Genomic DNA, 26,800 nt, shown 5'->3' on the forward strand with positions numbered 1-26,800 from the left:
TTTATTTATTTGTGCATACAGAACTGGGGTACAGGTCAGAGGTGCAGGGGCGGTGAGAGGCTTCACCAGAGACAGAGTGGGGAGCAGAACAGCCAGATCACGAAGTACACTGCTGAGGGGAGCAGCGGGCGGGTCAGGAGAGGTTTGCCACACCATGTGGTCACCTCCGGGGCAGGCGGGAATCAAACTCATGTGGAAGCGGCTTTAGATTCTCAGTGCAGTGCTTTAACCCGCTGTGCCACCAGGGAGGGCCCTACTTGAGCTATTTTTAATACCCAGTAGGAGCAGAGGGTGACTGAGTGAGGCTTTACAGAGTGGGAAAAGTGTGCAGAGGTGTGAAAACAAGAGCAGGCACTCGCCTCCATGATAAATTCAGAGAGCAATCCAGGCCAGGAACTGCATGTGCAAAACCATGCAGGGAAGACATAGAATATGATGTTTGGGGAGCTACTTACACTTTAGTTTTATCAGAATCTAAATTATGAGAAAAACAGGGTGCAGTGGAATGAGCATGGAACATGAATCACTGGGGAGTTATCCAACCTTAAGGGACACTTAAATCATGACAGTTTCCCACGGCAGCAAGAAAATCATTGCTCAGACATTTCTCTTACCAGCGGTAGTGGCAACTTCCATAGGTGCAACGGATGTCTTCCCAGGATACCTGGAAGCAACAAATGCAGAGAATGAAGCAGCCCACTGACATGAGTTAAGTTTCCAGAGAGTACAGGTGCTGTAATTTGTCCTTGCTCACTACTCCAGACAAACCCACCCCTAAGTCCCCAAACCTGGATCACCTACACATAGCATACCTTGTCTATGAGGTTCCTTTTGGAATCTCTGCCTAAACTTATTATACTCAGCCCAGAGCACTAACTTACCTATTCCTAACTTGTTTCCATATGTTTCCCAGTAAGCATGAAACTGCCAGGCACTGCACTTAGAACACAAAAAACCTAGGCCCTGGGGTAAATATTATTATAGAGGTGTCAACTATATGGGGACACCATGAGAATGGGGGGGGAGCTTTAAACCCACAAAAGGCCTCTGACACAGACAACTGGACCATGATGTGTCTTGAGACACACTGAGAACATAGAGAATCCTGGACTCAGTTATTGGAGGAGAAGGAGACCATTTTGTGTGATGTTCCTTACCCAGCAAACGTTGGAGTCGTTGAAACAGAACCATTCTCCATTCCCAGAATTCTGAATATAGGCACAGTAATGACCGAAGTCAGCCATTCCCACATGGGCGATCACAGCAAAGAGCTCATACTGTCCCCCTGCCTGGAAGGACACAGGCACAGTGACTTCCCTTCCCTCTCCCTTCCCAGCCCAGCCCAGAATAAGGAATTACAATTCCCTCATGTGTTTCCTCACCGCCTACTCTTTGCCAGGTACTGGCTGTTTAAGGAAATGAGACAACCGTTTTTGACCTCAAGAATCTCCCAGTTACCATCATGTCTCACATCAGGGAGATTACAGGTCAATCTGAGAAGACCCAACATCTGCCCAAGAAAGGAGAAGGAATGACCAGCTGAGGAGACAAGGAAGCACCCCAGAGTGGACAGGCTTGGGCTCAATTTGAAGAATGAATGAGAGTGACAGAGAAGTTACGAGAAAGGGGTACCCTTGAATAGAACCAGAAACTACAAAAAAACTCAGCAGCATAATAGAGCAGAGTATACTGAGGAACTGGGAATCAGAGAGGGCGCTGGGAAGACACAACAGAAGAAACTACAAGATCAAATTAAGAATTAGGATTTTATTCCCCGAGTGATGGGCTCACTCAGGAGGCTTGAAGCAGGGAACACATCACCAGATTTACGTTGACAAACGTCCTGAAGTAACGTGGTTGTTGGAGAAGAATCCATATGAGATGGAAACCAGTGAGATAAATTATAATAATGCAATAAAGAAAGGTGCCAGCCTAGATAATTATATCAGTATTAGTCACAAATATGATCATGATTATTAACATAATCATGAACTAGGTTTTGGCATTCACTATACATTTGGCTAAACTTACATATATTCATTTACTTAAAATTCACAACAATCCTACGAGGTAGATGACTGTATAAATACGACTTAGCAGAGATGGAATCTGAACTCAGGAAGGTAAAGTATTTTATCAAAGCCAAGAGCTTATGAATAGAATAGGCCTGTTTGGTTTCAAAGTCCAAGTTCTGCACCCCTCTGCTGTACAATATTGAGGAAGTAAAAGTGGAGGGAGAAATGAAGAGGGAAACTATGGAGAAATTGCAAAGTGTTTTATAACTGATTAGCACAAGGAAGAGGCACTATTGGGATGGATTCCAGATGGGTGTTAGAAACATATCAGCGCAAAAAGAAAGAAAGAAAGAAAGAAACATCAGCGTGCTGAAGTTGAGTGTGGAACAGAGCTGTGTGGGCATGAAGACATGGGATGAGCCCGTCACTGTTTTGAAGCTCTCGAGAAAGCTCTGAACAGGAGAAATATAGTTGAAAGATTTTGGATTGAGGTGATTGTTGACCCCATGCAGATTAATAAATTCACATTCAAAAATCAGAGAGAAGAGGAATGAAATTAGGACTAAATGTCAACAAAAACAGTGGTCAGAAAAGCCCAAAGCAAGAAAGAAGCCCCGGGGGTTTGGAGAACGATGGGGAGACAGATTTGGTTTTGAAGGCGAGAACTAAATCACAGAGAGTATCACAAAGAGGTCAAATCAAAGACAGCGAGGCGTCCATTCAAGTTGGCGGCCAGTCATTCTACTGCCTAAAGTCGTAGAAAGTCAAGAAAAGGCAACTCTCCGAGCCGGGGAGCTGCTCTCCAGGCATCTCTTTGAACAACCCTGTCCTAGTAGGTTCCTTCCGCCCCTGGCGTCTGCGCCCGAGTTCTTCTCCTTGCCTTTTTGCTAATTAGCTTGCCTTTTTGGGATCTGATACAGTAAGTCAAGATAAGAAGTGATTCTCTGTGAAAAGGAAAGAGTAACTGGAGAGATAGAGTATTGATGGACGGTGAAAAGGCTCCCCCCATTTGTCAGGGATACCTAGTTCTGTGATCTCAGCACAGTTGAATAACGACCCTAACCCGAGACTCAAATAGCATCAACGAGGAAGAACAGGGCTGACAACAGGGCTGACGTCACTGCAGGTGAAGTTAAGTCACCCAAAGGGAGGACCCAGGCTACGCTCTCTCTTAGTTGAAGATCTATGCAGAATTTTTAAATGCAGAGCAACATCTACATCTAACTACTAGTCTCCAGGAGGTACAAAGGGATAGAGAATAAGACCAACCAGTCAATTCTGGATATATACGTATATTTTTGTTTTAAAAAGCTTCAACTAAGTAAATGATAAGGAGAAGGAAGGGAAGAGACATATAAAAGAAACTTTATCAAAAAGAGAAAAGAGAGGGGAGGGAGTGAGGAAGGAAACGGATATCAACAAGGCAAGTGGAGACCTTGTTTGCATCTAGAGTCAAACCAAGCAAATCACAAGACAGTCAGGGGCTTCTGCATACTGGCTGGGCACCAGATGATACGAAGGGGTCAGGAGATGGCACTGGTAATATTGGGGGGAAGTGCTTATTCTTCGAGAATAAGCACTATGAAGGTGTCTGCAGCTACTGCAGCATGAGTTCAATCCCCGGCCAGGGAGGTGACCCACATGGCACAGCAGACCTGTCCTGACCCTCCTGCTGCTCCCCTCAGCAGTGTATTTCATCCATCTGCCTACTCTGCTCCCCACTCTGTCTCTGGTGAAGCCTCTCACCGCCCCTGAGCCTCTGGTCTGTACCCCAGTTCTGTATGCATAAATAAATCTTAAAAAAAAACAAACATAAGACAGCCCCCAACACAAACATAAAAGGATGCAGAATCTGCTAAATGCAGCATTTCAAACCTACAAAGAAAAGCTATTTGTCATTCCCCCCCTCAAATTCTAATAAGTTACTAGTTCAGGACAACTGAATCCAACCCTATTGTTTACTAAATCTGACCCAACAAACTGACCACTTTCTCATTGTCCTCCAAGTGGGCATAAGCCATCTTGAAAAGAGAAGCTGGTTCTTATACTTAGGACCAAGTAGAACATCGGTGGGTCTGCACATCCGATGTGGAAGGAAGGCCCTGAATGATGGCCTCCTTCCCTCAGAACTATGAGCCCCGAGAGTAGAACTATGAGCTTTAGCACCCGCAGAAAAAATGTGTGGACAGCAGACAGCTGTGGTGTTAGTGGGGTGCCCACGGCCCACGCTTGTTGTTTAAGGACACGGGCGTTCCTTGAATATGAGAATGTGCCTGAGTTTCAGGCTGTGGAATCTTCCTCCCTTTGTGTGGCCTGGGCAGAGTCTGCAGAGGACTTGATTTCTGAGATCTGAGTGACCCAAAATGCCATCTCGGGGGAGGGGGAGCTTCCAGCATTTTCCAATAGAGGGGAGAACCCCAAGGACGTGTGACGAGGGACAGAAGGGAGGTGGGGCGCAGCGCACCTGCTCCTGCCCGTCACAGGGCCCTTGCTCTACCAGAAGGACTTCGTTTAAGTCCAGGCTCCGGGGGAAATACAGGGCATGGCAGACTTTCTCTGTGTTTGAATTTTTGGTGGAGAACCGCATCAGGTGGATGGTCAAGGTCTCAGGCAGCTGGGTCAACCTGAAGACCTGAAAAAGTCAAACCAGCGTGGACAGGCAGTCAGAGCAATACCAGCGCCCGGGTCTGCTCTTCATATGCCAAATCAGCTGCTCCCTGAGCAGACACGTGGCCCTGGGCTGGGCTGGGGGTGGGGAGGGGGAGGATTAGGGTCTGGGGCCAGGAGCTCAGCCAGCCCTAAGCAGAAGACTGTCCTGGCAGCTCCTGGGCCTTCTCTTTTCCACCAAAGGCTCCTCCCCCTCAGCGCTGTGCTACACAGCTCCGGACAGCAGAAGCCCAGGGATCCCAGAGAAGACCCTGATGCATGCCACTCCCGGTACCCTCACTCGGTTTCCTCGGGGGCCACTGGAAAAGCCCCTGCTGTCGGGGTGTGAGTACCTGTTTCCTAGAGGTCTTCCTCCCACAGTTCTCACAGAAGAACTTGCTTTCACCGATCAGCTCCTTGGGCTGGAGAAAGTAGCGAAAGGCGTCCTCCTGCCCCAGAACGAGAGAACAGCAGGATCAGACTTCCCCAGAACCCTCGTCTCGCAGATGGGGGTTTCAGAAAGTGCCCCCCTGATTGGAGGGGAACAGCAGGAGGGCCTCTGTTAAGGAGGCAAAGCAAGGAAATGGGAAGTGGGAAGGAAACATGTTTCACCAGGTCACAGGGGAACTGAGAGCCAGGCCAGTGGGATAGAATGATTGTTTAAGCCCAGGGTGGATTACAGAAACCAGGGAGTGGTGGCAGCATCGTCAGCGGGGGTGGAGGACAGCAAGATGCCCAAGGGGGGTCCCTCACCAGGGTCTTCAGAGGCTTGCAGTCCAGGTCGAAAAGAGAAAGGGGAAGGGTGAACATGTTGCTGTATTGGCTGCTCTCCTTGTTACACTCCAGGCAAATCAGGGATTCCTTCATCTGGATTCCATACAGCCTCTGCAGCCTTTCCACCTGCCAGAGAGGGAGAAAGGGGCCCACCAAAGGCACCATGAGCCGGACCAGGCCAGTCTCCAGAAGGTGCAGTCACGAGACAGAAGCTCTATAACCAGCCACTGATGTATGCTTTGCTCAGCTCTTAAGGTACACAATGGGAACACCAGCGGGGTCAGGGAGTTGTGGTGAGGATTTGAGTGCACATTGTTTGTTTCTCCTCTCTGCACACTGTGTTAGCGATAGTCGGATGAGTCAAGGAGCAACGCCTTAAACTTCTGAGTTCTCTAGTTTTAGGATCTTACCAAGTCTGCGTCGGTGATTTGGTCCTTGATTAGGTTCAAGATGGTGAGGTACAGGTAAGCAGCATCATGCTGGACAGACACTGGCCAAAGAGAAAAGTCGCAGCCCAGTAAGCGAGGCCACTGGCCCTGATTCACGCCCCGGGCCCTGCGGCCCAGACCCAAGTGGCCGCCCGCCACCTTCACAGCCGCCCCCTTGGTCAGGCCGTTTCCATGACTTAGTAAATGCTCAATAAATGCTTGGGCTAAAACAAGCTTGATAATGACTTATGAGAACTCTTCTTTAAACCTATAGTCTGGTCCCACAGCACAAGGTTTCCTGTCGTCTGGCCTGCCACCCCCACTGACCTCCTAGGTAAACCATCAGTCGCAAGTGGATTCTCCCCTAATCCAGTTCTAAATGGACTCTTAGGGCCACTCCCTTCTCTGTGTCTTTTATGCATTTTCCTCTTTCACTCCCCACAAATCGGCAGTTTCCTAGTATTTGTATTTGAGCCAGGTTTCCCCCAAAGGTGTCTGGGAGAACAGGAAGTGTTAGATGATGCAGACTGACTCGGCAGGGTTGGAATAGTAAATGTAAGGCCAAGGTGCAGTCATGATACGTGTAAGTGGATTTTAAAGTGCAGTGGTGGGCACAGTGTGGAGGGTGTTTGTAGAGGCCTCAACCTATCACCCCCAGAGCAGATGCAGAGAAGTAGACCTATGTCACCCCAGTAAAAACAAACACTTCTGTTTTGCATTAAGGAAATAGGCATTTGCCGGGGAGGGGGGGAAATACTATTCAAGAGAAATCCAGGAAGCCAAAGAAAATGAAAAATACAGTGAGGAGTATTTCATAAAACAGGTGTCTGCCAAAAGGCAGTGATTATCGTCAAAGGATGAAATAGTCACAGCTACTCTCGCAATGCCATTTTATTACCTTCATGGTATTATCATAATCTGTGCTTACAGTTTTGGGGATTTAGTTGGTTTTGCCTTATTTTTCGTTATCACCACACTAGCACAATACCTGGCACATAGCAGGTGAACATTATGATTTAGCTGCTTGGATTCATTCATCCAAATACTAAGCGAATGATCCTAAAACTTATAGACAAGTGGGGCAGGTTGCACTGGGTATCTCCAGGGAATTATTTGGAAGGCTGCGAGCCACACCGCCAGCGCTGGACACAAAGTAAGTCAGATCACCCTCCTGCAGAAGGTCTTGGCCCACGTGACCACCCCAGAGCGCAGGGAGCCCTCTCTGCTAAGAACTACAGCAACGTAGTCCAACCCATGACTGGGTTCACCAGCCAGAGGAGGCCCCTGTCACCAAGAAACAAACAGTCTAGGGGAGGACAAGTATCCACATAGTCATTATTCAATAGCGAATAAGAAAATAAGGAGTATAAACTGCTGTGGAAACTAAAGAAAGGTGAGAACCTGGATGGTGACTTTGAGTCTCCATAAATCCACTCCTATAAGAAAACGAAAGTACTGGCAAAAACTGTCACTGTCAAATTTTCTCAGAATTCTAAAAATAAACCTCAAGCTTACCAAAAATCTTAGGTGTTTATTTTGAATAATAATAATAATAATAATAATAAAAATACTGGGCTCTCCCTGGTGGTACAAGGGGATAAAATGCAGCACTATGAAGCTGTCAGTGGCCACTGCAGCATGAGTTTGATCCCCGACCAGGGAGTGACCCACATGGCGCAGCAGACCTCTTCTGACCCACCCACTGCTCCCCTCAGCAGTGTGTTTTGGTAGATCTGCCTGTTCTGCCCCCCACTTTGAATCCTCTCAAGCCCTCCTGCCCCTACCCCTCAACCTCTGGCCTGTATTCCAGTTCTTGTATGCATAAATAAACAACTCTTTTTAAAAAGGATATAATAATAAATGTAATTAGAAGGGAAGGATTTATGGCTTTTCTACTTTGGCTGATTTTCAATTCCTTCTTCTCAGCTCTGCAGTGGCCTTGAAAACCAGAACCCTTTGAAAGGTAGGGTGCAGACTAGGATTAGCGCTCTTCCAAAAAGCATTTTATTATTTCACCTACCTTAAAGTTCCAAGAAAGCCCCACTTGAAGAAGTAGTCGTTGTTTGACTGAACTCAGATCTTACAGCCCTACTCCTGGGCATTTGTGGAAAACAATCAATCAGTGCCAATTGTTTAATGTCATCATTATCTAAGGTTGCAACACCAGTCAGGGCAAAAAAGAATATTGCCAAGGGCCCTCCCTGGTGGCACAATGGGTTAGGACACAGCACTGCAAGCTGACGGCAGCCGCTTCAGTGCGAGTTTGATCCCTGGTCCTGGAGGTGACCCACGTGGCGCGGCAGACCTGTCCTGTCTCCCCGCTGCTCCCCTCAGCAGTGTACTTTGTCAGTCTGCCTGTTCTGCTCCCCACACTGTCTCTGGAGAATCCTCCTACCTTCCCCACACCTCTAGCCTGGACCCCAGTTCTTGTGCATAAATAAATAAATCTTTTTTGTGTGCATAAATAAATAAATCTTTAAAAAAAAAAAAAGAACAGTCAGGCATCAGCCTTAGTAGACCCAAGCATTAGATTAATCTATACTCAAAGAAGCCCATTGCAAAATTATGAAATTATGAAAACAACGTCTCACCCAACACCAATGTCAATACAGAGGGAAGTTTATGTCACATTTTTACTGCTGTAACATGGGCTTACACTACACACGATTTAGGTTCCCTCCGCCTCAGATGCAGGTTACCACACCCGCCCACACCAGAGCCCGATCATGCGCACCGTGGCCCCAGGCCGGGCCCCGGTTCTCCTCACTTCCACCGGTAGCCTCAACTCCACGCCCCTTCTAAGGTGGCGTTTGCTTTTTACTTGGCTACCCTGTGTTTTGTGTCCGGGCGCCACACAGGAGTGAAAGCACCCAGCGCCTGTCTTTCTGATCCTGACTGACCTCACCTGGCACCATCTCCCCCCGCTCCACTGTGCTGTCACTCACCACAAGCCTCACGCTCCGCGGCTGGGACTGGCCCCGCGCACACCGGCCGCGGCCACTTCATCCGCATCGTTCCCAGCCCCCTCGCATGTCCTTGGCACTGATGTTGTTTCTGCAACTTGGCTGTTGTAAAAGTGCTGCTGTGGACACCAGAGGGTAAATACCACTTTAAAGGGGTGTTTGTTTGTTTTTTAAAGAAGTTTTTAAAGATTTATTTATTTGGGCAGACAGAACTGCGATACCAGCCATTGGTGCAGGGGCAGCGAGAGGCTTCACCAGAGACAGAGTGGGGAGCAGAACAGGCTGATAGACGAAGGACACTGCTGAGGGGAGCAGCAGGTGGGTCAGGAGAGGTCTGCCGTGCCATGGGGGTCACCTCCGGGGCGGGGATCGAACTCGCACTGAAGCGGCTGCGGCCAGCTCCCAGTGCTGCGTCCCAACCCGTTGCGCCACCAGGGAGGGTCTAAACGGGTGTTTTTTTAATGCTTCAGGTAGATAACCGAAGTGTGGAATTTTGGAATCGTAGAGTGGATCCATGTTAGTGTTTTGAGGGCGTTCGATGTTGTTTTCCACGGCTGCTGCTTCCCATGAACTGTGGGCGAAGTTTCCATTTTTTCCTGCGCCCCGGCTAACCCTGGCGGCTGGCGCCGCGCTTCTCAGCCTTACATGGCACGTTGCACTTGCGGAGGCAGTAGGCCAGCTCCACGGGCCGCACCGCCTTCTGCCTGCTGTCCTGCATCCTCTCCATCAGCAGAAGCAGCTGCACCGGCACGCTGTGCTTCTGCTCCTCTTCCTCCCTGGGCAAAGTTATCCTGCCGGAGAAAGAGCAGCCGTGACCGTCTTCACCGCCATGATTCTCAGTGCCAGGTGCACACTGGAACTTTAACAAAATCCATGGTCAAGCCTATGTAGACTCACTACATCAGAATTTCTGGAGGGTGGGGTGCCGGCGTTAGCGTTGGGTTTCCTAGGTGATTGAAGTGTGCAGACAGGGTTCAGAACCACCAAGTCGGCAAATCGGTTATAGCTGCTCTCTCCAGAGGGCGCTTGGCACAACCCGCTGGCTCTACCCCCTGCCCCTGCCCCGCAATCACACCAGAGTGAGGGTGCTAGGTGCTGGGTCCACAGGGCAATGACCCACCCGCAGCATTCCTAAGGGAAAAGCCAGACTCTGTCCTAGAACCTAGGAACAAAGGGCATAGTCGAGTCTTTCTCAACTGTCCCTGCCAGAGAGGGAAAGAGGAGATCGCATGGGGGAAGAAAGAAGACGTTCGTATGTGTAAAATATGTGGGCTTCCTGCTGGCGCAAAGGGTTAGGCCTCAGCACTATTGATCAAGCTACTGGCAGCCACTGCAGCACGAATTCAGTCCCAGCCAGGAGCTGACCCACAGGGCACCAGACCTCTGTCTCCCCCAGCGCCCCTCAGCAGTTGAGCTCAGTCCATCTGCCTGTTCTGCTCCCAACTCTGTCTCTGTGATTCCTTTCACCCCATCCCTGCACCCTACCCTACCACACCTTTGGCCTATAAACAACAGGAAAAAATCCTCAAAACATGACTAAAAAACTATGAGAAACAATAAAGCAGTACAGCAAAGTGCCAGGCTACAAAATCAATATACAAAAATCTGTTACATTCTATATGCAAACTAGAAAACAGAGAACTCAAGAAAACAATCCCATCGAAAACAATTAAGCACCTAGGGATTAACACAGCAAGGTGAAAGACTGGAACACTGAAAAATACAGACACTTTTAAAAGTGGAAGACACAAAAAAATGACAAGATATTCCTTGAAAGAAGTAACATTACCAAAATGGTCATTTTACTCAAAGCAATATTCAGATTCAATACAGTCCCTATCAAACATCAACATCATTCTTCCAAGAAATGAAAGAAACATTACTGAAATTCATACAAGAACCACAGAAGGCTCTAAATTGTCAAACCAATCCTGACAAAAAAGAAGAAATGACAGACACATCACCCTTCCAGGTTTCAAATTACACCACAAAGCTATGGAAATCAGCATATTATGGTGCTAGAATAATAATAGATGCACTGACCAGTGGAATAGAATTAACAGCCAGAAAGGGCCCTCCCTGGTGGCGCAACGGGTTAAAGCACAGTATTATGGAGCTCTCTGCAGCCACTGTAGCACCAGTTTCATCCCCAGCCAGGGAGTGACCCACCTGGCGTGGCAGACCTCTCCTGACCCTCCCGCTGCTCCCCTCAGCAGTGTACTTCATCGATCTGCCTGTTCTGCTCCCACTCTGTCTTGGTGAATCCTCTCACCACACCTGCACTTCTGGCCTGTACCCCAGTTCTGTAAGCATAAATACATAAATCTTAAAAAAATAAAAGCCCATGCTTATATGGACAGTTGATTTATAACAATGAGCTAAAAATATAAACTTGAGAAAGTTTCTTCAACAAATTATGTTAGAAAAACTGGACAGTACTATCTCACATCATATTCAAAATGGACTAAAGACTTGGATGTAAGATGTGAGGCCATGAAATACGCAAAAGAAAATTTTGGCAAAACACTCCCCCACACTGGCTTCTGTGATGTTTTGGGGGACTCAGCTCCAACAGCAGAGACACAAAAGCAAAAACAAACAATAAGACTGCATCAAATTAAAAAACGTCTGCAAGGCAAAAGAAATTATCCTTAAATGAAAAGACACCTTACCGAGTGGAAGAAATATTTGCACGATACATCTAACAAGAGGGCTAATCTTAATCGAAGGTCTACAAAGAACTCGTGCTACTCAACCTCAGGAAAACCAACAATCCTATTTAAAAGTGGGCCAAACTTCTGAACAGATACTTGTCCAAAGAAGGTAAACAGATGGCTGACAGGCCCATGAAAAAAAGTTCATCAGTTGTTATCAGGGACATGCAAAACAAATCCAAACCACCATGAGAATAGCCCTTGTCAAAAATGACGAAATAAAAGTTGTTGGCCAGGATATGGAGAGCAAGGAGTCTTTGCACAAAGTGGATGGACTTCAGACAGGCTCAGTCTCTGTAGAAGACAGTATAGTGGTTTCTTGAAATTTTTAAAATAGTTCCACTTTATAATCCAGCCCAGGTATCTTCCCCAAAGATGCAAAAAAGCACTCATACAAAGGAATAAATGCATCCTGTGCTGGCTGCACTGCCATCTGCATTAGTCAATATGGAAACAAGCTACATGCCCAAAGACAGATGAGTTGTTTAAGAAGATGTGGTATATATACACGATGGAATACTACTCAGCACTAAAAAAGATGAAGGTTTCCCAGTTGTAACAGAGCGTGCATGGAACTGGAGGTGATTATGCTAAGTGAAATAAATCAGAGGGAGAAAGACAAATAACAGATGATTATATTCACGTGTGGAATATGGAGAAACAAAACAAAGGAACAGAAAAACTAAACCGACACCAACCGAGAAATCTGACTGTGGAACTGAAGCTACTTGAGGGGAGGAGTGGGCAGGAGGGCTCAAGGGAGGGGCCCAGTGGAATACGGCAGAGGATCACGGAAGCTTAGGTGAGGATGGTGGTGTAACACACGTCTTAGGAGGTGTGGATCTATAGCAGCAATGCCAATTATATATTATATATATATATATTATAGCACTATTGCCAAGTAAAAATAATACAATGAAATATAGAAGTCCAAGTCACTGTGAGTAACGAAATATTTTAAAATGCCAGAGAATATACACGTTTATCAGTCTAAATAAAAGTATTACCTCTTCAATATCTTGGTGAAACGCATGTTCATAATCAATACTTGAATCAGGGCGTTAAGGCAGCAGGTCCGTCCAATATTGTGCAAACCCACGAGGCCTATAAAGAAGAAAAAGAAAAGACACTGAGGATAAGACCTAGCTAAGGGACTTAAGAAAATCCAGCTGTTTTCCTAGAATCTACCAAGCACAGGAAATCCTATAAAGTACTCTCAGAGGAGCAAAGAATTCATCAAGGATCTTGCAAATAAATTGGAGACCCGTTGAGAAGTGAAATAGCACTAGAAGTTTTCATAGCCCATTAGGAAAAGAGGTGTCACAAGAAAGTGTATTCTGCAATGTCACACTAGTAGTATAAACAATGGCGAGAGCAAAGGGAAAGGAACAGTACAAAATTCAAAACTTGCAGAATTATGAGTTCCTCTCATTCAAATTGTCCCCTATAGAGTTGAGTCAAAATGGATATCTATGGGGCCCTCCCTGGTGGCGCAGCGGGTTAAAGCACAGCACCAAGAAGCTAAAGCCACTAAAGCATGAGTTGGATCCCCGCCTGCCCCGGAGGTGACCACATGGCGCGGCAGACCTCTCCTGACCCGCCCGCTGCTCCCCTCAGCAGTGTACTTCGTGGATCTGCCTGTTCTGTTCCCCACTCTGTCTCTGGTGAGTCTTCTCACCGTCCTGCACCTCTGGCCTGTGCCTCAGTTCTGTATGGATAAATAAATAAATCTTAAAAAAAAAATGGCTATCTATGGGGTTAAGAGTAATTTCAGCTGGTCTATTTTTTTAAAATTTATTTTTATATATTGATGCACACAAGAGCTGGGGTGTAGGCCAGAGGTGTGGGGGTGAGAGGCTCCACCAGAGATGGAGTGGGGAGCAGAACAGGCAGATCCACTGAAATCCACTGCTGAAGGGAGCAGCGGGTGAGACAGGAGAGGTCTGCTGTGCCCTGTGGGTCACTCCCTGACTGGGGATCGAACTTGTGCTGCAGTGACTGCAGGCAGCTTCACAGTGCTGAGACTTAACCCCTGCGCCACCAGGGAGGCCCCAGCTAGTCTGGTTTGGATTCCAGTGGAAAGGACCCTGCTTAGTCCCCACCACACTGGACGAAATCTGGAACGCTTTAGGGAAGATTAAACTCATCTAAATGCACCTAGAGAGTTTGAAGCCAGAAGTGACTTAAAAGGACACAAGAAAGCCGAAAGATAGTGTGTCTCTGACTCACTAGCAACTAAATTTTCCCATACCAGACCTGGGCTCAGCAGGCCCTACAAGGTGAGTGATGTAAGAGGTAGGGAGAAACACTCATTTCAGGGGCCCTGGGGCAAGGGCTTTGGTGCAGATGAGAATGGGCAGTCGAGGGTAAGCATCTCAGGTGCCCACAGCACTGCCCGCCAGTGCAAGCGCCTTCTTGCCTCCACACACACCAGCACCCAGGAGTGACCGCCTCAGGCCTGAAGTGTGGCCCCACAAAAGTCTGTGGTCTCGTTTGCTCTCTCCAAGCTATGCACCGGGACTGGAGTCACGCCCCCATTACAGACGTAGAAATGGAGGCCCGAGAGACGGGGAGACTCGCACTGCGAAGTCCTACTGCTGCAGAGTGGCATGGGCCAGCAAAGCCATCCTACACGAGAGAAAGACGGGAGGGAGGGAGTCACCGTGAGGACGGTCCCAGGCACTGAGGCGTTCTTGTAGCCACATCCTCTTCCTCTTCATGGCGTCTTCTTTCTCCTCAGTGGGTCCTGCCAGGAAATGCCGAGACTCAGCCAGGACTGTTTGCCTCAGGATCCCAAACACCTTGCCCATGAGTGTTCACCCCAGAGTCCCCAGGCCGCCGGCTGCCTGGTCAGTGTTTAGGATGGACCATCCAACTTCACTTCCAGGAGCACCTCTGGTGAGCCAGCTTGGTGGGACGGCTGTGGAAACACAGGTAGGTGAGGCAGGAGAAGGTGTTCAAGTACCAGCTCTGATTACAAAGAACCAGTGTGTGGGACATAAACGTTGGGCGAGATTCTAGCGCTAAGGCTAGAAATGACAGTGAGACACCCCTACCCTTTGTCCCACACGTTCAGGTTTTTTTTTTAAGGATTTATTTATGCATATAGAATTGGGGTACAGGCCAGAGGTGTGTGGGGGTGAGAGGACTCACCAGAGATAGAGTGGGGAGCAGACAGGCAGATGGACGAAATACCCTGCTGAGGGGAACCGGGGATCGAACTTGTGCCGAAGCGGCTAGGGCGAGCTTCGTGGGGCTGCGCCTTAGCCCCCTGCACCACCAGGAGGGCCCCTGTTCACAGTCTGTGTCAACGCAGCAGGCTGCTGGGTCGTCTCCCCCCGGGGTTCGCTGTTTTGGCACACAGCACGACACTCACCGAGGGGTGCAGACCAGAATCCTGAGGGTCTCGTTGCCCCACGCGTTCAGGGCACATATATACGTTTAGGGTTTTTATTACAATTTTTAAGGTTATTGCACTTCAAATAATGCTGCCGTAGGAAGAAAACTTGCAAAATGAAGAAAATATAAATCAGTCGCGATCAGCACTATTTGATATTTATCTTGTCGACTCTTCCTGTAAACATAGGAAACGGCTTTTCCTGCTTTGCGTTGTAACAAGAATATTCCCACATCATACAAGCTCTTTATAAATCACCTGAGATGCCTGCCAGAGCAAAATACTCTGGCTGTTTTCAGTTTTTTTACGATTCTAAAGAAAATAACCGCGAACATGCTCAGGCGTAACAATTTCTCTATGTACTTGCGTTTTCTCATGCAGACCAAAGACCCACGGGACATGTGCTGTGGTAACCTTCCAGGGTGCCACACTGTCCACAAGGCCCAGGCTCCCTGGTCTTTTACTTCCTCCTGACAACACGGACTTCAGTCCCTTTAAATTCCCCCCAAGCATGTTCCGGAAGCTCAGGATTCTCTCAGAAATTCTTGGAACAAGCTCACCATCCCTGCACTCTGCCACTACCCGCCCTGTGGTGCCACAGGCTGTCTGCAGGGCAGTGCCAAAAGCAGCAATAAACACGCCAAGTTGCCTCTTATCTCCACGCAGGCGCACAAGGTGGAGTGAGACTTGCCCTGCCCCTCCCACCCTGATTTCCTGAATTCCTTCTCAAGGGCTTCAGCTTTGTCCTGCAGAGCTCTCCGGGTGACTAGTGTGGCCCCAGGTCTAATCTGGGAGCATAAAACACTCTCTCCTGGGCCCTCCCTGGCAGCACAAGGTGTTAAAGCGCAGCAGTATGAAGCTGCCTGCAGCCACTGCAGCACGAGTTCGATCCCCAGCCAGGGAGCTGACCCACAGGCACAGCAGACCTCTCCTGACCCGCCCGCTGCTCCCCTCAGCAGTGTACTTCGTCAGTCGGCCTGTTCTGCTCCCGACTCTGTCTCTGGTGGAAACCCACGCCCCACAACTCTGGCCTGTACCCCAGCTCTGGTGCATAAACAAACACATAAACAAACACTCAGGGGCCTCTATGTCACTTTTCCTCAATGGCTTTTGGTCCCCACGCAAAGGGATCTATGACCCTGTAACCTATCAGACCATCGGCCACCAAGAGACACTCTTGAACTTAGGTGAGCTTCTTAAAACATAAAATTACACTGTCTAAGTTTAAGAAATGTAAACTTCATATATGTCGCAAATGCCTTGCATCAACCTCACTTCTCACCAGTAGGTATGAGGGCCCTGGGGAGTCAGCGCGCAAACGAAGGAACTTATGTCAACTGACGTCACAAAGACACTTTTCATGGAATTGTTGGTAGGCAAGGTGAGGGGCACCCCAGGTGGGACCCTCAAACCTGCCTGCCCTCAATACTTTGTCATCTGCTGCAGCAAGACAACGCAAACTCCAGTGCATAAGACGTTCAGTGGAGAAGAACTTTAATACAATCGGTGTGCAACAATGAGCGTGCAATGGAGAGAAGTGGAAGTGAAAGGCCAGTTTCCAAATCAAGAACCCCAAGAGACCCATCCCCTCGCGGGCAAACGACAAACAGGGTTAGCCCCACACAGGGCCGCTGAGGCCCAAGTGCTTGCTGCCATCTAAGGCACCTTCTGGTGGGCACCCACAGCACAGGGGCAGAAGTTTGGAAGACAAAGAGCAAACTCCAACTCAGGACGCAGCTGCCACTATCAGCACCCCCCTGTGTTTTAAGTGTCCTCCTCGCCCTGCAAGTCTCTGGTAAAAGTTGGGCCGAGAAGCAAGCACGGCGGCTCTCCGGCTCTCCTCACATGCTCCGCTCTCGTGCCTCCTGTCTCCCTCCCCATCTGCCCTGCTCCCCCTCACTTCTCTTGCCTGTCTTTCTGTGGCTTCACTTCCCTGGCTAGCCCCACCCTCCCCAGGGCGGTTCCGGGCAACTCCCCTTTCCCGGTACAGAGTGAGTTTGTGCAACCCCCATGGGTTTCCCATCACCAAATCACCCTGTGCCATCACCATAGTCCTGTTCACCCCCCCACCCCCATTTTTGATCCCATTCCCCACCCCACGCCCGTGAACTGTCTCTGGTACACAGTTGTTCAATATTATTCTTTCCCGCCCCCACCACCCATTCTTTTATGCTCCTGCTATGAGTGAGCCCATCAGGTTGATTTTTTTAAAGAGGAAAGTTTGTAGTTTGAAATAAAGGTCATCTTGAGGTGAGGCAGGTAATATGCAAAAAAGACCAGTGGTTGGGAGCAGAAGATGCAGAGAAGCGTGACTGTGACTGTTCAAAGGGGATGCCAATTAAGATCGGAATAAAATGTAAAAGTTTCAGAATTTTAACGTCTGTAGTAGAGTGACCTCCAGGAGCTGGGGCGATGCAGTCAGGCCCACGCGAGAGGCCACTGTGTGCCACTGGGGAAGAAGTATAAAACAGTACAGTTGCTTGGGAACACAATTTGGCACCGTCTTGTAAACATTCATATAACTTCAACCCCAAAATTCCGGCACATGTCCCTGCAGACATTACCAAGAATGCCCAGAGTGGCACGTTTAGCTAAAGCCAACACATGGGAACACTCCAAATGCTCGTGCAGCCAACAGGAGGTGGTGTGTGAGTGGCAAGAAATCCACACGACGAAATCATATTCCTCAGAATGTCGAGTGAGTATGTCAAATGTGGGGAATCTTAGATACAGGGCCTCCCTCGAGGCACAACAGGTTGAAGTGCAGCACTATGAAGCTGTCTGCAGCCACTCGTATGAGTTCTTTCCCCGGCCAGGGAGTGACCCCCATGGCGCGGCAGACCTCTCCTGACCCGCCCGCTGCTCCCCTCAGCAGTGGACTTCAGTCCATCTGCCTGTTCTGCTGCCCACTCTGACTCTGGTGAATCCTGTCACCACTCCCCCCGCACCTCTGGCCTGTCCCCCAGTTCTTGTATGCATCAATAAATGAATCTTTAAAAAAAAAAAAAAAAAAGAAAAGAAATCTTAGAAACATTATTGAGGGCTTTGGGAAAATGGTGCAGCAAGAGCAAAGAAAGAAGATTCCTTTGGTTCCAGAAAACCTGGAAAGAAGGAAGGCGTGTCAGGTCCTCAGAGCCACCCAGCCAAGCAGGTACTGAGGCCATTACCGAATGTCACCTGGAAAGGACTTTCAGTGGTGTCGCTGTCAAAGTGACCCTCAAGCCATAAAAATATTTCATACAGGGCTCTCCCTGTTGTGGCGCAACGGGTTAAAACGCTGCATTATGAAGCTCTCTGAAGCCACTGCAGCACGAGTTCGATCCCCGCCCCGCCCCAAAGTTGACCCACATGGCACAGCAGACCTCTCCTGACCTGGCCGCTGTTCCCCTCAGCAGGGTACTTCGTCAGTCTCCCTGTTCTGCTCCCCATCTGTCTCTGGTGAATCCTCTCACCCATTTCTGTACCCCATTTCTGTAAGCATAAATAAATAATCCTTAAAAAAAACAAACAGGCCCTCCCTGGTGGCGCAGCGGGTTAAAGCACAGCACTGAGAATCTGAAGCCACTTCTGCATGAGTTCGATCCCGAAGCTAAAGCCACTTCCACATGAGTTCGATTCCCGCCTGCCCTGGAGGTGACCACATGGTGGCAGACCTCTCCTGACCCGCCCGCTGCTCCCCTCAGCAGTGTACTTCGTCGATCTGCCTGTTCTGCTCCCCTCTCTGTCTCTGGTGAAGCCTCCCTCTCACCGCCCCTGAGCCTCTGGCCTGTACCCCAGTTCTGTATGAATAAATAAATAAATCTTTAAAAAAAAAATAAAAAATAAAAAAAAACAAACAAACAACAACAAAAAAAACACTTCAGGCCCTCCCTGGTGGCGCAGCGGGTTAAAGCACAGCACTAACAAGCTAAAGCCACTTCCACATGAGTTCGATTCCCGCCTGCCCTGGAGGTGACCACATGGCACGTAACCTCTCCTGATCCGCCCGCTGCTCCCCTCAGCAGTGTACTCCGTCAGTCAGCCTGTTCTGCTCCCCACTCTGCCTCTGGTGAATCCTCTCACTGCCCCTGCACCTCTGGCCTGTATCCCAGTTCTGTATGCACAAATAAATAAATCTTTAAAAAAAAAAAAACTTCATACAGTGGAAGCTTATGTGACCTGAGACCCTCCAAATCTGAATTCTGTCTGGGAACTAATCTTGAAACTTAGATAAGCCAAGACGGAGAATAAGACTACCCTGACAGACAACACAGAGATTGGGTAGCAAGTTAGGGGAGTATTTCCAGGTGGTCTCAGGGTTCTTGCACCCTTTCCAGCTCTCAGTGACCCCTCAGGCGCCCCCGAATAGAGTGAGCTTCCTCGAGGAGATGGACTTACCTGGCTATCCAGGTGAACCGATCAGCTCACCCGGCAACTGACCTAAAACCAGAATATCTGAAAGCATGGTGCATTGGAAGCATGTGCTTTTAGTTTTGGGAATTGGTATCCAGGCCTTCAAAGAAGTTTATCTCCTGCTTTATCTCCAGAGACTGGAGAGAAAAGGTCGAGGCCATGATGGTAGCGTGCACGCAGGCCCTTCTCATCAGCCCAGTTCCAAGGCAAAGCTCCTGTTTCCCACAGGGGTCTCTGCTGCCTCCTCTGACATAAGCAAGGACCAGGCCACAGGGGCAGCCCTGCTTTGTCACCTGCCACACCCTGGAGTTCAACTTGGTGAATAAAACTACAGCATGTGTGGAGTAAAGCAGAGGATGCCGGTTCCTAAGATCTCGCTTTGGAAAGAACTTGAGATGTAATTAGAAAAACTAAACCTGTAAAGGAGGAGGACAAAAATGTCAAATCAAAAAAGTGATTCTCACAGGAAAATATATAGTGACTTCTTTGTAAACTCAAGGAGAATGGAATATTATGTTGTTGAAGTATCAAGACGTGCACAGGGATAAAGCTTTTTATTTCATTTTTAAAAAGATTTATTTATTTATGCATATAGAACTGGGGTCGAGGCCAGAGGTGTGGGGTGAGAGGATTCACCAGAGACAGAGTGGGGAGCAGAACAGGCAGACTGCCTCAAATATACTGCTGAGGGGAGCAGCGGGGAGACAGGAGAGGTCTGCCGCGCCAGGAGTGTCAGCTTCCAGGCTGGGGATGGAACCTGTGCTGCAGTGGCTGAGGATAGCTTCATTGTGCTGAGCTTTAATCCCTTGTGCCTCCAGGGAAGACAGATAAAGCTTTTTAAATAGGTAATGAAAAATCACCAAGCACAAGCAGAACTCAATGCGGAAGCCGTGTGTGTCATGGCTCATGGTCCTCTAGTTTGAGGTGAAGAGTTTTCATAGTGTTTATTTCATGATTAATGAGTTCAGCAATTAATGGGATTTGGAGTCTGACTAAGGGCCTGAGGAAAACTGTCCCTCATAAGCCTAGGGCTTCGTTCTTCTCGCTATACAGAGCACAGGCACAATTGGGGCAGCTAAGCTGAGCTAACACAACTGATGAAAAATCTGAATCACAAAACAGCCCTTTTGTAACGGATTAGCCTTAAAGGCAGAAGTGCCAGCAAAGTCTTCCAGTCCTGTCTGCCTTTGAAAAGCAGAAACGAAACCCAGCGTGAGCCTGTAGACATTGCCCTCTAGTGGAATATATGGAGAATACGCAGGTAGAGAGGTCGGGAAGAAGGACACCAGTCAGCAAATCCTACAGTATCTGAAGCCCTCTGGATAGGCAAGGCATCCCTATCTTTAGAGCATACTTAGGAGCTGCATAAGAACTATGGGAGAGGTGACATTATGTGCCTAAGCGGTCATCAGCTTGCTTAGTAAGTGATTGAACAAACCCTCCCTCCCTCGACCCACAAATCCTTCACACCACAGTTTGTAGCACTGTGCCTGGATTTTGTTCACAGGACCAGATAGTTCTCCTGTGCTGCTTACAGTAGAGATCCTGCAGTTTTCAGGTCCAGAGATGCAGAAACTGGCATGCCTTTAAGTAAAGTGGTGAGGGGGTGGCTCCCACTGCAACCAGATATCACCACCCCACCCTTTACTAGTTCTGCCGGATGGTGCCAACACACTGGCCGTCCTGTGACTCAACAAATACAAGTTCCTGCAAAAACCTTTCTGAGTGCAGGGTCATTCCTGCATGCTTTTCAGTGAGTGGACGCTGTATTAGAATTACTCACTGGAGGGAGGTGGGGTCCTGAATGATTTGCTGGGTTTTGATAAATACTGGGAACCCCTGGTCTGACATCTTACTATAGGACAGGCAAGCCCCATCCTCAAGGTCACTAGCAGTTTGCTTGCATCTTTACTTGGGTCCCATGAACACACTGTATCCCTGGGGGCAGGCTAATTGGAAAAAGGCACAAAATGATGTAAAAATAAACTATTATCTATTAATGTATATGGCAGGCTCTTGGGCACCGCTGCAGCCCCTGGACTGGAATCTGCATCCTGGCTTGCTCCCTCGGTGATCCCCTAACCCACTTCCCCCCACCCTGCACAAATTCAGAAGCTGCTCCAGCCAACCCACGCTCTGGCCCGGTGGAGCGACCTACAGCCCTCAATGCAGCCCAGCGACCTTCAATGAGTTTCATGACGACTGTTTTCAGAGTTCGCCTCCCCGAACTTTCTTAGCTTTTTTTCCAGCTAAGGAAGTCATGGGTGCAAATCTTGTGTCATCTGTGCAGATATGAAAGACTGGAATCTCAGCAGCGACCTGCTTTTTGCGTTTTGCCCACTGCCAGCTTCCCACACTGTCTCAGGGTTGGCGCCGTCCAACCAGCCTGGATGTCTGCACATCCAAACTCAAAATGAGCAGAGTGGCCCTCCCTGGTGGTGCAGCAGGTTACAGCACAGCACTAAGAAGCTGAAGCCCCTTCTGCATGAGTTCGATCCCGGCCTGCATCGGAGGTGACCACATGGCGCGGCAGACCTCTCCTGACCCGCCCGCTGCTCCCCTCAGCAGTGTGCTTCCTCGATCTGCCTGTTCTGCTCCCCACTCTGTCTCTGGTGAAGTCTTTCGCCACCCCTGCACCTCTGACCTGTACCCCAGTTCTGTATGCACAAATAAATAAATCTTTTTTTTAAAAAATGAGCAGAGTGGTGGCTGTCATTTCTGGCTGTCATTTCCACAACCGGCGTCTCTCCTTTTCACAGGGGACTCAATTTTCTTTCCAGAAACCACCTGTTTTCACACTAGGTGGGTTGGGCAGGGCTCATCCCAAGTAGCGTCATCTGCTCCCGGACCAGCTGACCAAGTTGTGTTCCTGCTGGTTAGTTGGGCAATAGCCATGTGACTCAATCAGGGCTGATTCTTGGCAGCCCCTAAACGTCTTGGGGTGTGGGGAGGGAATCATAAACCATCTTTTTCAACACGGGAGAAAATCCACTATCCAAAGAGCCAGTGAAAGGAAACATCTTCAAGTTGGAGAAAGTCAGAGACGATTCCTGAGGTCACTAGCTTAAGCCCAATGATGCATTCACGCCTCAAGCTGCCTGCCCACCTCCCCCCCAAGCCTCTCCATTTAGAGCTCACGCTAAGGTTTTTAAAATTAGTTTGAAACACAGTGCTGTCATTTGCAAGAATGCCAATCAATACCCATTCTGCTTGTAGGAGTCTAGCTTCAGAAAAGAATCAGAGACACTACAGAGATCTTTGTAAGAGATTGTTTACTAAAATTCGTTTTTATGAGTGATTTCCTTTATGTGTTCTACAGGTAAAATCAAGTGAACTGTTGATAAGAAAAATTATAGCCAATAGGATATTATGGTGGGAGCATTTTTATATCATTGTCCATCCTTTTAAAGATTGCTTTGACCTCCAATTAATAAACTCTAGATGATTTTTTTTAAAAAGGGGGATTTCTGGTTGTTGTCAACTGCCAGAAAAGAAAATATCTTTTCAATTTCAAGATCTGCAGCACTATTTATAGGGCCCTCCCCAAACAGAAAGGCAAAAATAAGAGTTAAGTAAGTTATGGAATACACTCATAATGGAATACTTTGATTAAATTGACATTTAAGACTTTCATAAGGTAGGGGAAATGACTATGCTAATTCGTTGAATAAAAAAGTATAAAGAAATGTACTAGAAATGTTGTTTTATAAAATTATCTTTATGTAATATATAAACACACACACCCAAAATTAAAAAGCACACAAATAAAATATATCCAGAAAATATCATTAAAGGATGAAAAATCACTTTTTTTGGGTAGGATTACAAATCACCTTTTCCTTCCTTGATAATTTCATTTAATTTCCAGATTTCCTTTTACTTGTTTACAGGTAATTTTTAAATAAAACAGTTATTCATATCTTGTAAAGGAGTCTTTGTTGGCAATAATGTTGCTCATTCTCAGATCAAAAATTTAATAAATTAGGGTGGAATCGAAGTGTTAGAATTTTTCTTAATTCTTTTACAAAATGTGAAGGAAAGACATCATCTATGGTGGAGCACAACTCCATGTAAGTGGCTTCCATTATCAAATTCATGTCAAATGGCTTTGATAACCAGCCACTTTTTTCTTAGTAAAAATTTATCTTCTTTTTCTTTGTTTTCTTTTATGGATTTCTTTTTTTGCCCCAGTGTCCCCCTTTGCTTTATGTTTGATTTTCATTTATTTTAATGAAGTACCATTGGAAGTTTTTGTTTTCAAAAATCATGAGCGGTTATTCCTCTTATGTGACTCAGCCTAGAAGAATTCAGTTGCAAGAGAAATGACAGTAACAGAAAGCTCACGATGGGCTCTAAATAATCACAGGGGGGATGTGGTGACACAGTACTGAGGGCCCCTTCAGTCCTCCAGGGGCGGCAGAAAAAGGTGTTTACAGTCAGAGCTGATCACAGATGCCAGAACAGAGACAGGAAAGTGAAACTTAGAGCTCCCAGACCCGAGGGGAGCAGAGCACCTGAACAGCTAAGCAGGGGCTGAAAAGCACCTCCCAGAGGAAGAACGACGACCCCTTTCCAAGGAAGCTGAATTTTCAGACTCGACCCCAGACTCAAAAACTTGGCTCCAACAGAAGATTTGTTTTTTTTTTTTTTTAAAGATTTATTTGTACATACAGAACTGGGGTACAGGCCAGAGGCTCAGGGGCGGCGAGAGGCTTTCACCAGAGACAGAGCGGGGAGCAGAACAGGCAGACAGACGAAGCACACAGCTGAGGGGAGCAGCGGGCGGGTCAGGAGAGGTCTGCCACGCCATGTGGGTCTCCTCCGGGGCGGGCGGGAATCGAACTCATGCGGAAGCGGCTTTAGCTTCTCAGTGCTGCACTTTAACCCGCTGCGCAACCAGGGAGGGCCCCAACAGAAGATTTTTAAAACAGTTTTGGAATGACACTATCACAGTGGACCCGTCACTGTACACCTCTCAGGGCAGCGAGAGTCCTGATGACAAATAGGAAGATTGGATGGCAAAGATGTGCCAGTTGGGCTATGGAAGGAGCAAGGGGCCGCTCTGGTGCAAGGTGTTGAGAGAAGGGGAGAGCCGTGCTGATGTGGGATCAAGGGTTCGGTGGAAATCTCTGCATTTCCCAACAATTTTGCGGTATATCTAAAGTTGTTTTAAAAAATAAAATCTAGGGCCCTCCCTGGTGGCGCAGCGGGTTAAAGCGCAGCACTGAGAATCTAAAGCCCCTTCAGCATGAGTTTGATCCCCGCCTGCCCCGGAGGTGACCACATGGCGCGGCAGACCTCTCCTGACCCGCCCGCTGCTCCCCTCAGCAGTGTACTTCGTAGATCTGCCTGTTCTGCTCCCATTTTGTCTCTGGTGAAACCTCTCACCGCCCCTGAACCTCTGGTCTGTACCCCAGTTCTGTATGCACAAATAAATATATCTTAAAATAAATAAATAAATAAATAAATAAAATAAAAAAAGTTTAAAAAAATTAAAAAAAAAATAAGGGGAATGTGAAGGACAGAAGCTGCTCACTTCAGCTCACCACCGGAGCTGCAGTCTTTGGAGAAACAACAAAAAACATGAACCAGGAAAACTGGGATGGTTTTGCTCTCTCTGGGCTCTTCATGAACAACTAAGCACACCATAAGAAAAACTGACTCACCTTTGAATAACAGGCCAGGAACACAGTACAAGCTGACATACAGTTTTCTGAATCCAAGCAAGGTAGCAACACATTTATTCCCCATTCTTTTTTTTTTTTTTTAAGGATTTATCTATATATGCATACAGAATTGGAGTATAGGCCAGAGGCTCAGGGGCAGGGAGAGGATTCACCAGAGACAGAGTGGGGAGCAGAACAGGCAGATCGCCGAAGTACACTGCTGAGGGGAGCAGCGGGCGGGTCAGGAGAGGTCTGCCGCGCCCTGTGGGTCACCTCTGGGACCCAAGGAATCCAACTCACTGAAGTGGTCCGGCCAGTTTGCAGTGCTGCACTTTAACCTGTTGCACCACCAGGGAGGGCCTGAGACTCCATTCTTAATCATCGGTTGTGTGTTTCTTAGAAAATGCTCAGGTGCTGGGCCCACAGTTTAGAACATGCCCGAAGAAACAGCCTATATGGATGTGCTAAGATTTTTCTCCTTTGAGGTTGTAGACAAGTTAAACATTTCCGCCTTTGCAAGCAGAAATGGCCTTTGCAAGCCCATCACTATGGAAATAAGCCAAGCTGTGCAACACATTTTAATAATGAAAAGAAGCCTTTTGTCAAGTTTTTGATAGTGACCACAACCCAGGGTGGTGCTGTGTGTCTGTTACTCTCCCTCCCATTGTGGTCCAATGAACAGTTAAAACACACAAGGCGGTTTAACCATCCGCCTCACTGTATACAATATAAGACTTAAAAGACGCGCTTTTAAGTACTTTAAAAATACTTACCTTGTTGTCTGGAACCATTCCAAAATACAATTATCTCAACTCTGTCACCCACTCAGCTCAAGCGTCTGCTTTAATTTTCAAACTCTGAACTCAGATTTTCAGAGATCACAGAATGGAGTTCATGGGATTTAGTGGAGTTTATTTAAGGATCTAAATTTGGTGCTTTTCCAGGGAAAAAAAGTGCACAGATTTAAGCAGGAGGGTACAGGAGAGGGGTGGAGAGAATGCAGTGGAGTTAAACGGGAGCAAAAAGCACCTACCAGAGACAAAAGGGAGGGATCAAACTAAGACACAGTGACTTGCACAATTTGACAAAAATCTTTCAACTTTCTTAATCTGTATGCCCACTGATCCAACAATCTTACTTCTAGAAAATTTCCACAAATCTATTTGCCTGTGCACATGAATGTGGATATCAGGTGATATTCACTGCTGCATCCTCTATTCCAGCGAAAACTGGAGGCAACCTAAGTGACATACGTCACCAATTACATACATTTTAAAAAGGAGGTTGCCGTGGCCAAAAATGCCCCTACCTTATCTTGGGGGAGAAGGGGAGCAAATCACAAAGCAATTTTAAAAGACGTGTACATAGGAAGATGTCTGATACCGCCAACACGAAATGACACTGAGCTGCGAACGAAGCTAAACTCCCATTTCCACTTTACACATTAGTCTGCATTGTTCGAACATGACACACGCTTGGGACACTTTCGGGATTTCTTTTTACAGGTACCACAGGGCCATGCAAAAACGTCCAAATAAATAGAGCAGCTTTGGTCCAATCTAAGTGATGGATCATAGACCACTAGAAATTAATCTGCAGAACCCCAGGGAACTCCTAAATCCTTCAAGTGGCATCAAAGCAGAGCCCCGTTGCAGATTTTTCCCAGGGAAAAGGCTTCCAAAATGAACACCACACTTGCCTCAAGCGCCACGGGGAAGTCCAACCGCCACCGCCGAGCCCGCTGCAGGGGAAACTGGAGGAGGCTTCCTTCTTCTTGCCCACCTCGAGCCGAAGCGCCCGGCGGC

At 47.7% G+C, this 26,800-nt stretch overlaps 1 protein-coding gene across 3 annotated transcripts in view; it reads right to left on the reverse strand.

Annotated features, from left to right (window-relative positions):
* Positions 1 to 26,800, reverse strand: part of USP18 (ubiquitin specific peptidase 18) — a 28,254-nt gene extending 1,454 nt beyond the window's left edge. Inside the window, exons 1-10 of one of the 3 annotated variants that reach the window (XM_012732235.1) lie at positions 26,695 to 26,800; positions 14,203 to 14,286; positions 12,548 to 12,644; positions 9,472 to 9,617; positions 5,846 to 5,925; positions 5,415 to 5,561; positions 5,015 to 5,110; positions 4,480 to 4,647; positions 1,158 to 1,289; positions 615 to 664 (exon numbers count right to left, since the gene is read on the reverse strand). In XM_012732235.1, the coding sequence (XP_012587689.1) occupies positions 615 to 664; positions 1,158 to 1,289; positions 4,480 to 4,647; positions 5,015 to 5,110; positions 5,415 to 5,561; positions 5,846 to 5,925; positions 9,472 to 9,617; positions 12,548 to 12,644; positions 14,203 to 14,260 (974 nt within the window). In that variant the 5' untranslated portion in view covers positions 14,261 to 14,286; positions 26,695 to 26,800. Of the gene's footprint in view, positions 1 to 614; positions 665 to 1,157; positions 1,290 to 4,479; positions 4,648 to 5,014; positions 5,111 to 5,414; positions 5,562 to 5,845; positions 5,926 to 9,471; positions 9,618 to 12,547; positions 12,645 to 14,202; positions 14,457 to 26,694 lie in introns of those variants that run through there. The other 2 variants (XM_004692529.2, XM_012732236.1) reach the window with 2 other exon arrangements.

The sequence above is a fragment of the Condylura cristata genome, unplaced genomic scaffold (genome assembly GCF_000260355.1).
Source record: "Condylura cristata isolate star-nosed mole 26May11 unplaced genomic scaffold, ConCri1.0 scaffold00034, whole genome shotgun sequence".
Lineage (NCBI taxonomy): Eukaryota > Metazoa > Chordata > Mammalia > Eulipotyphla > Talpidae > Condylura > Condylura cristata.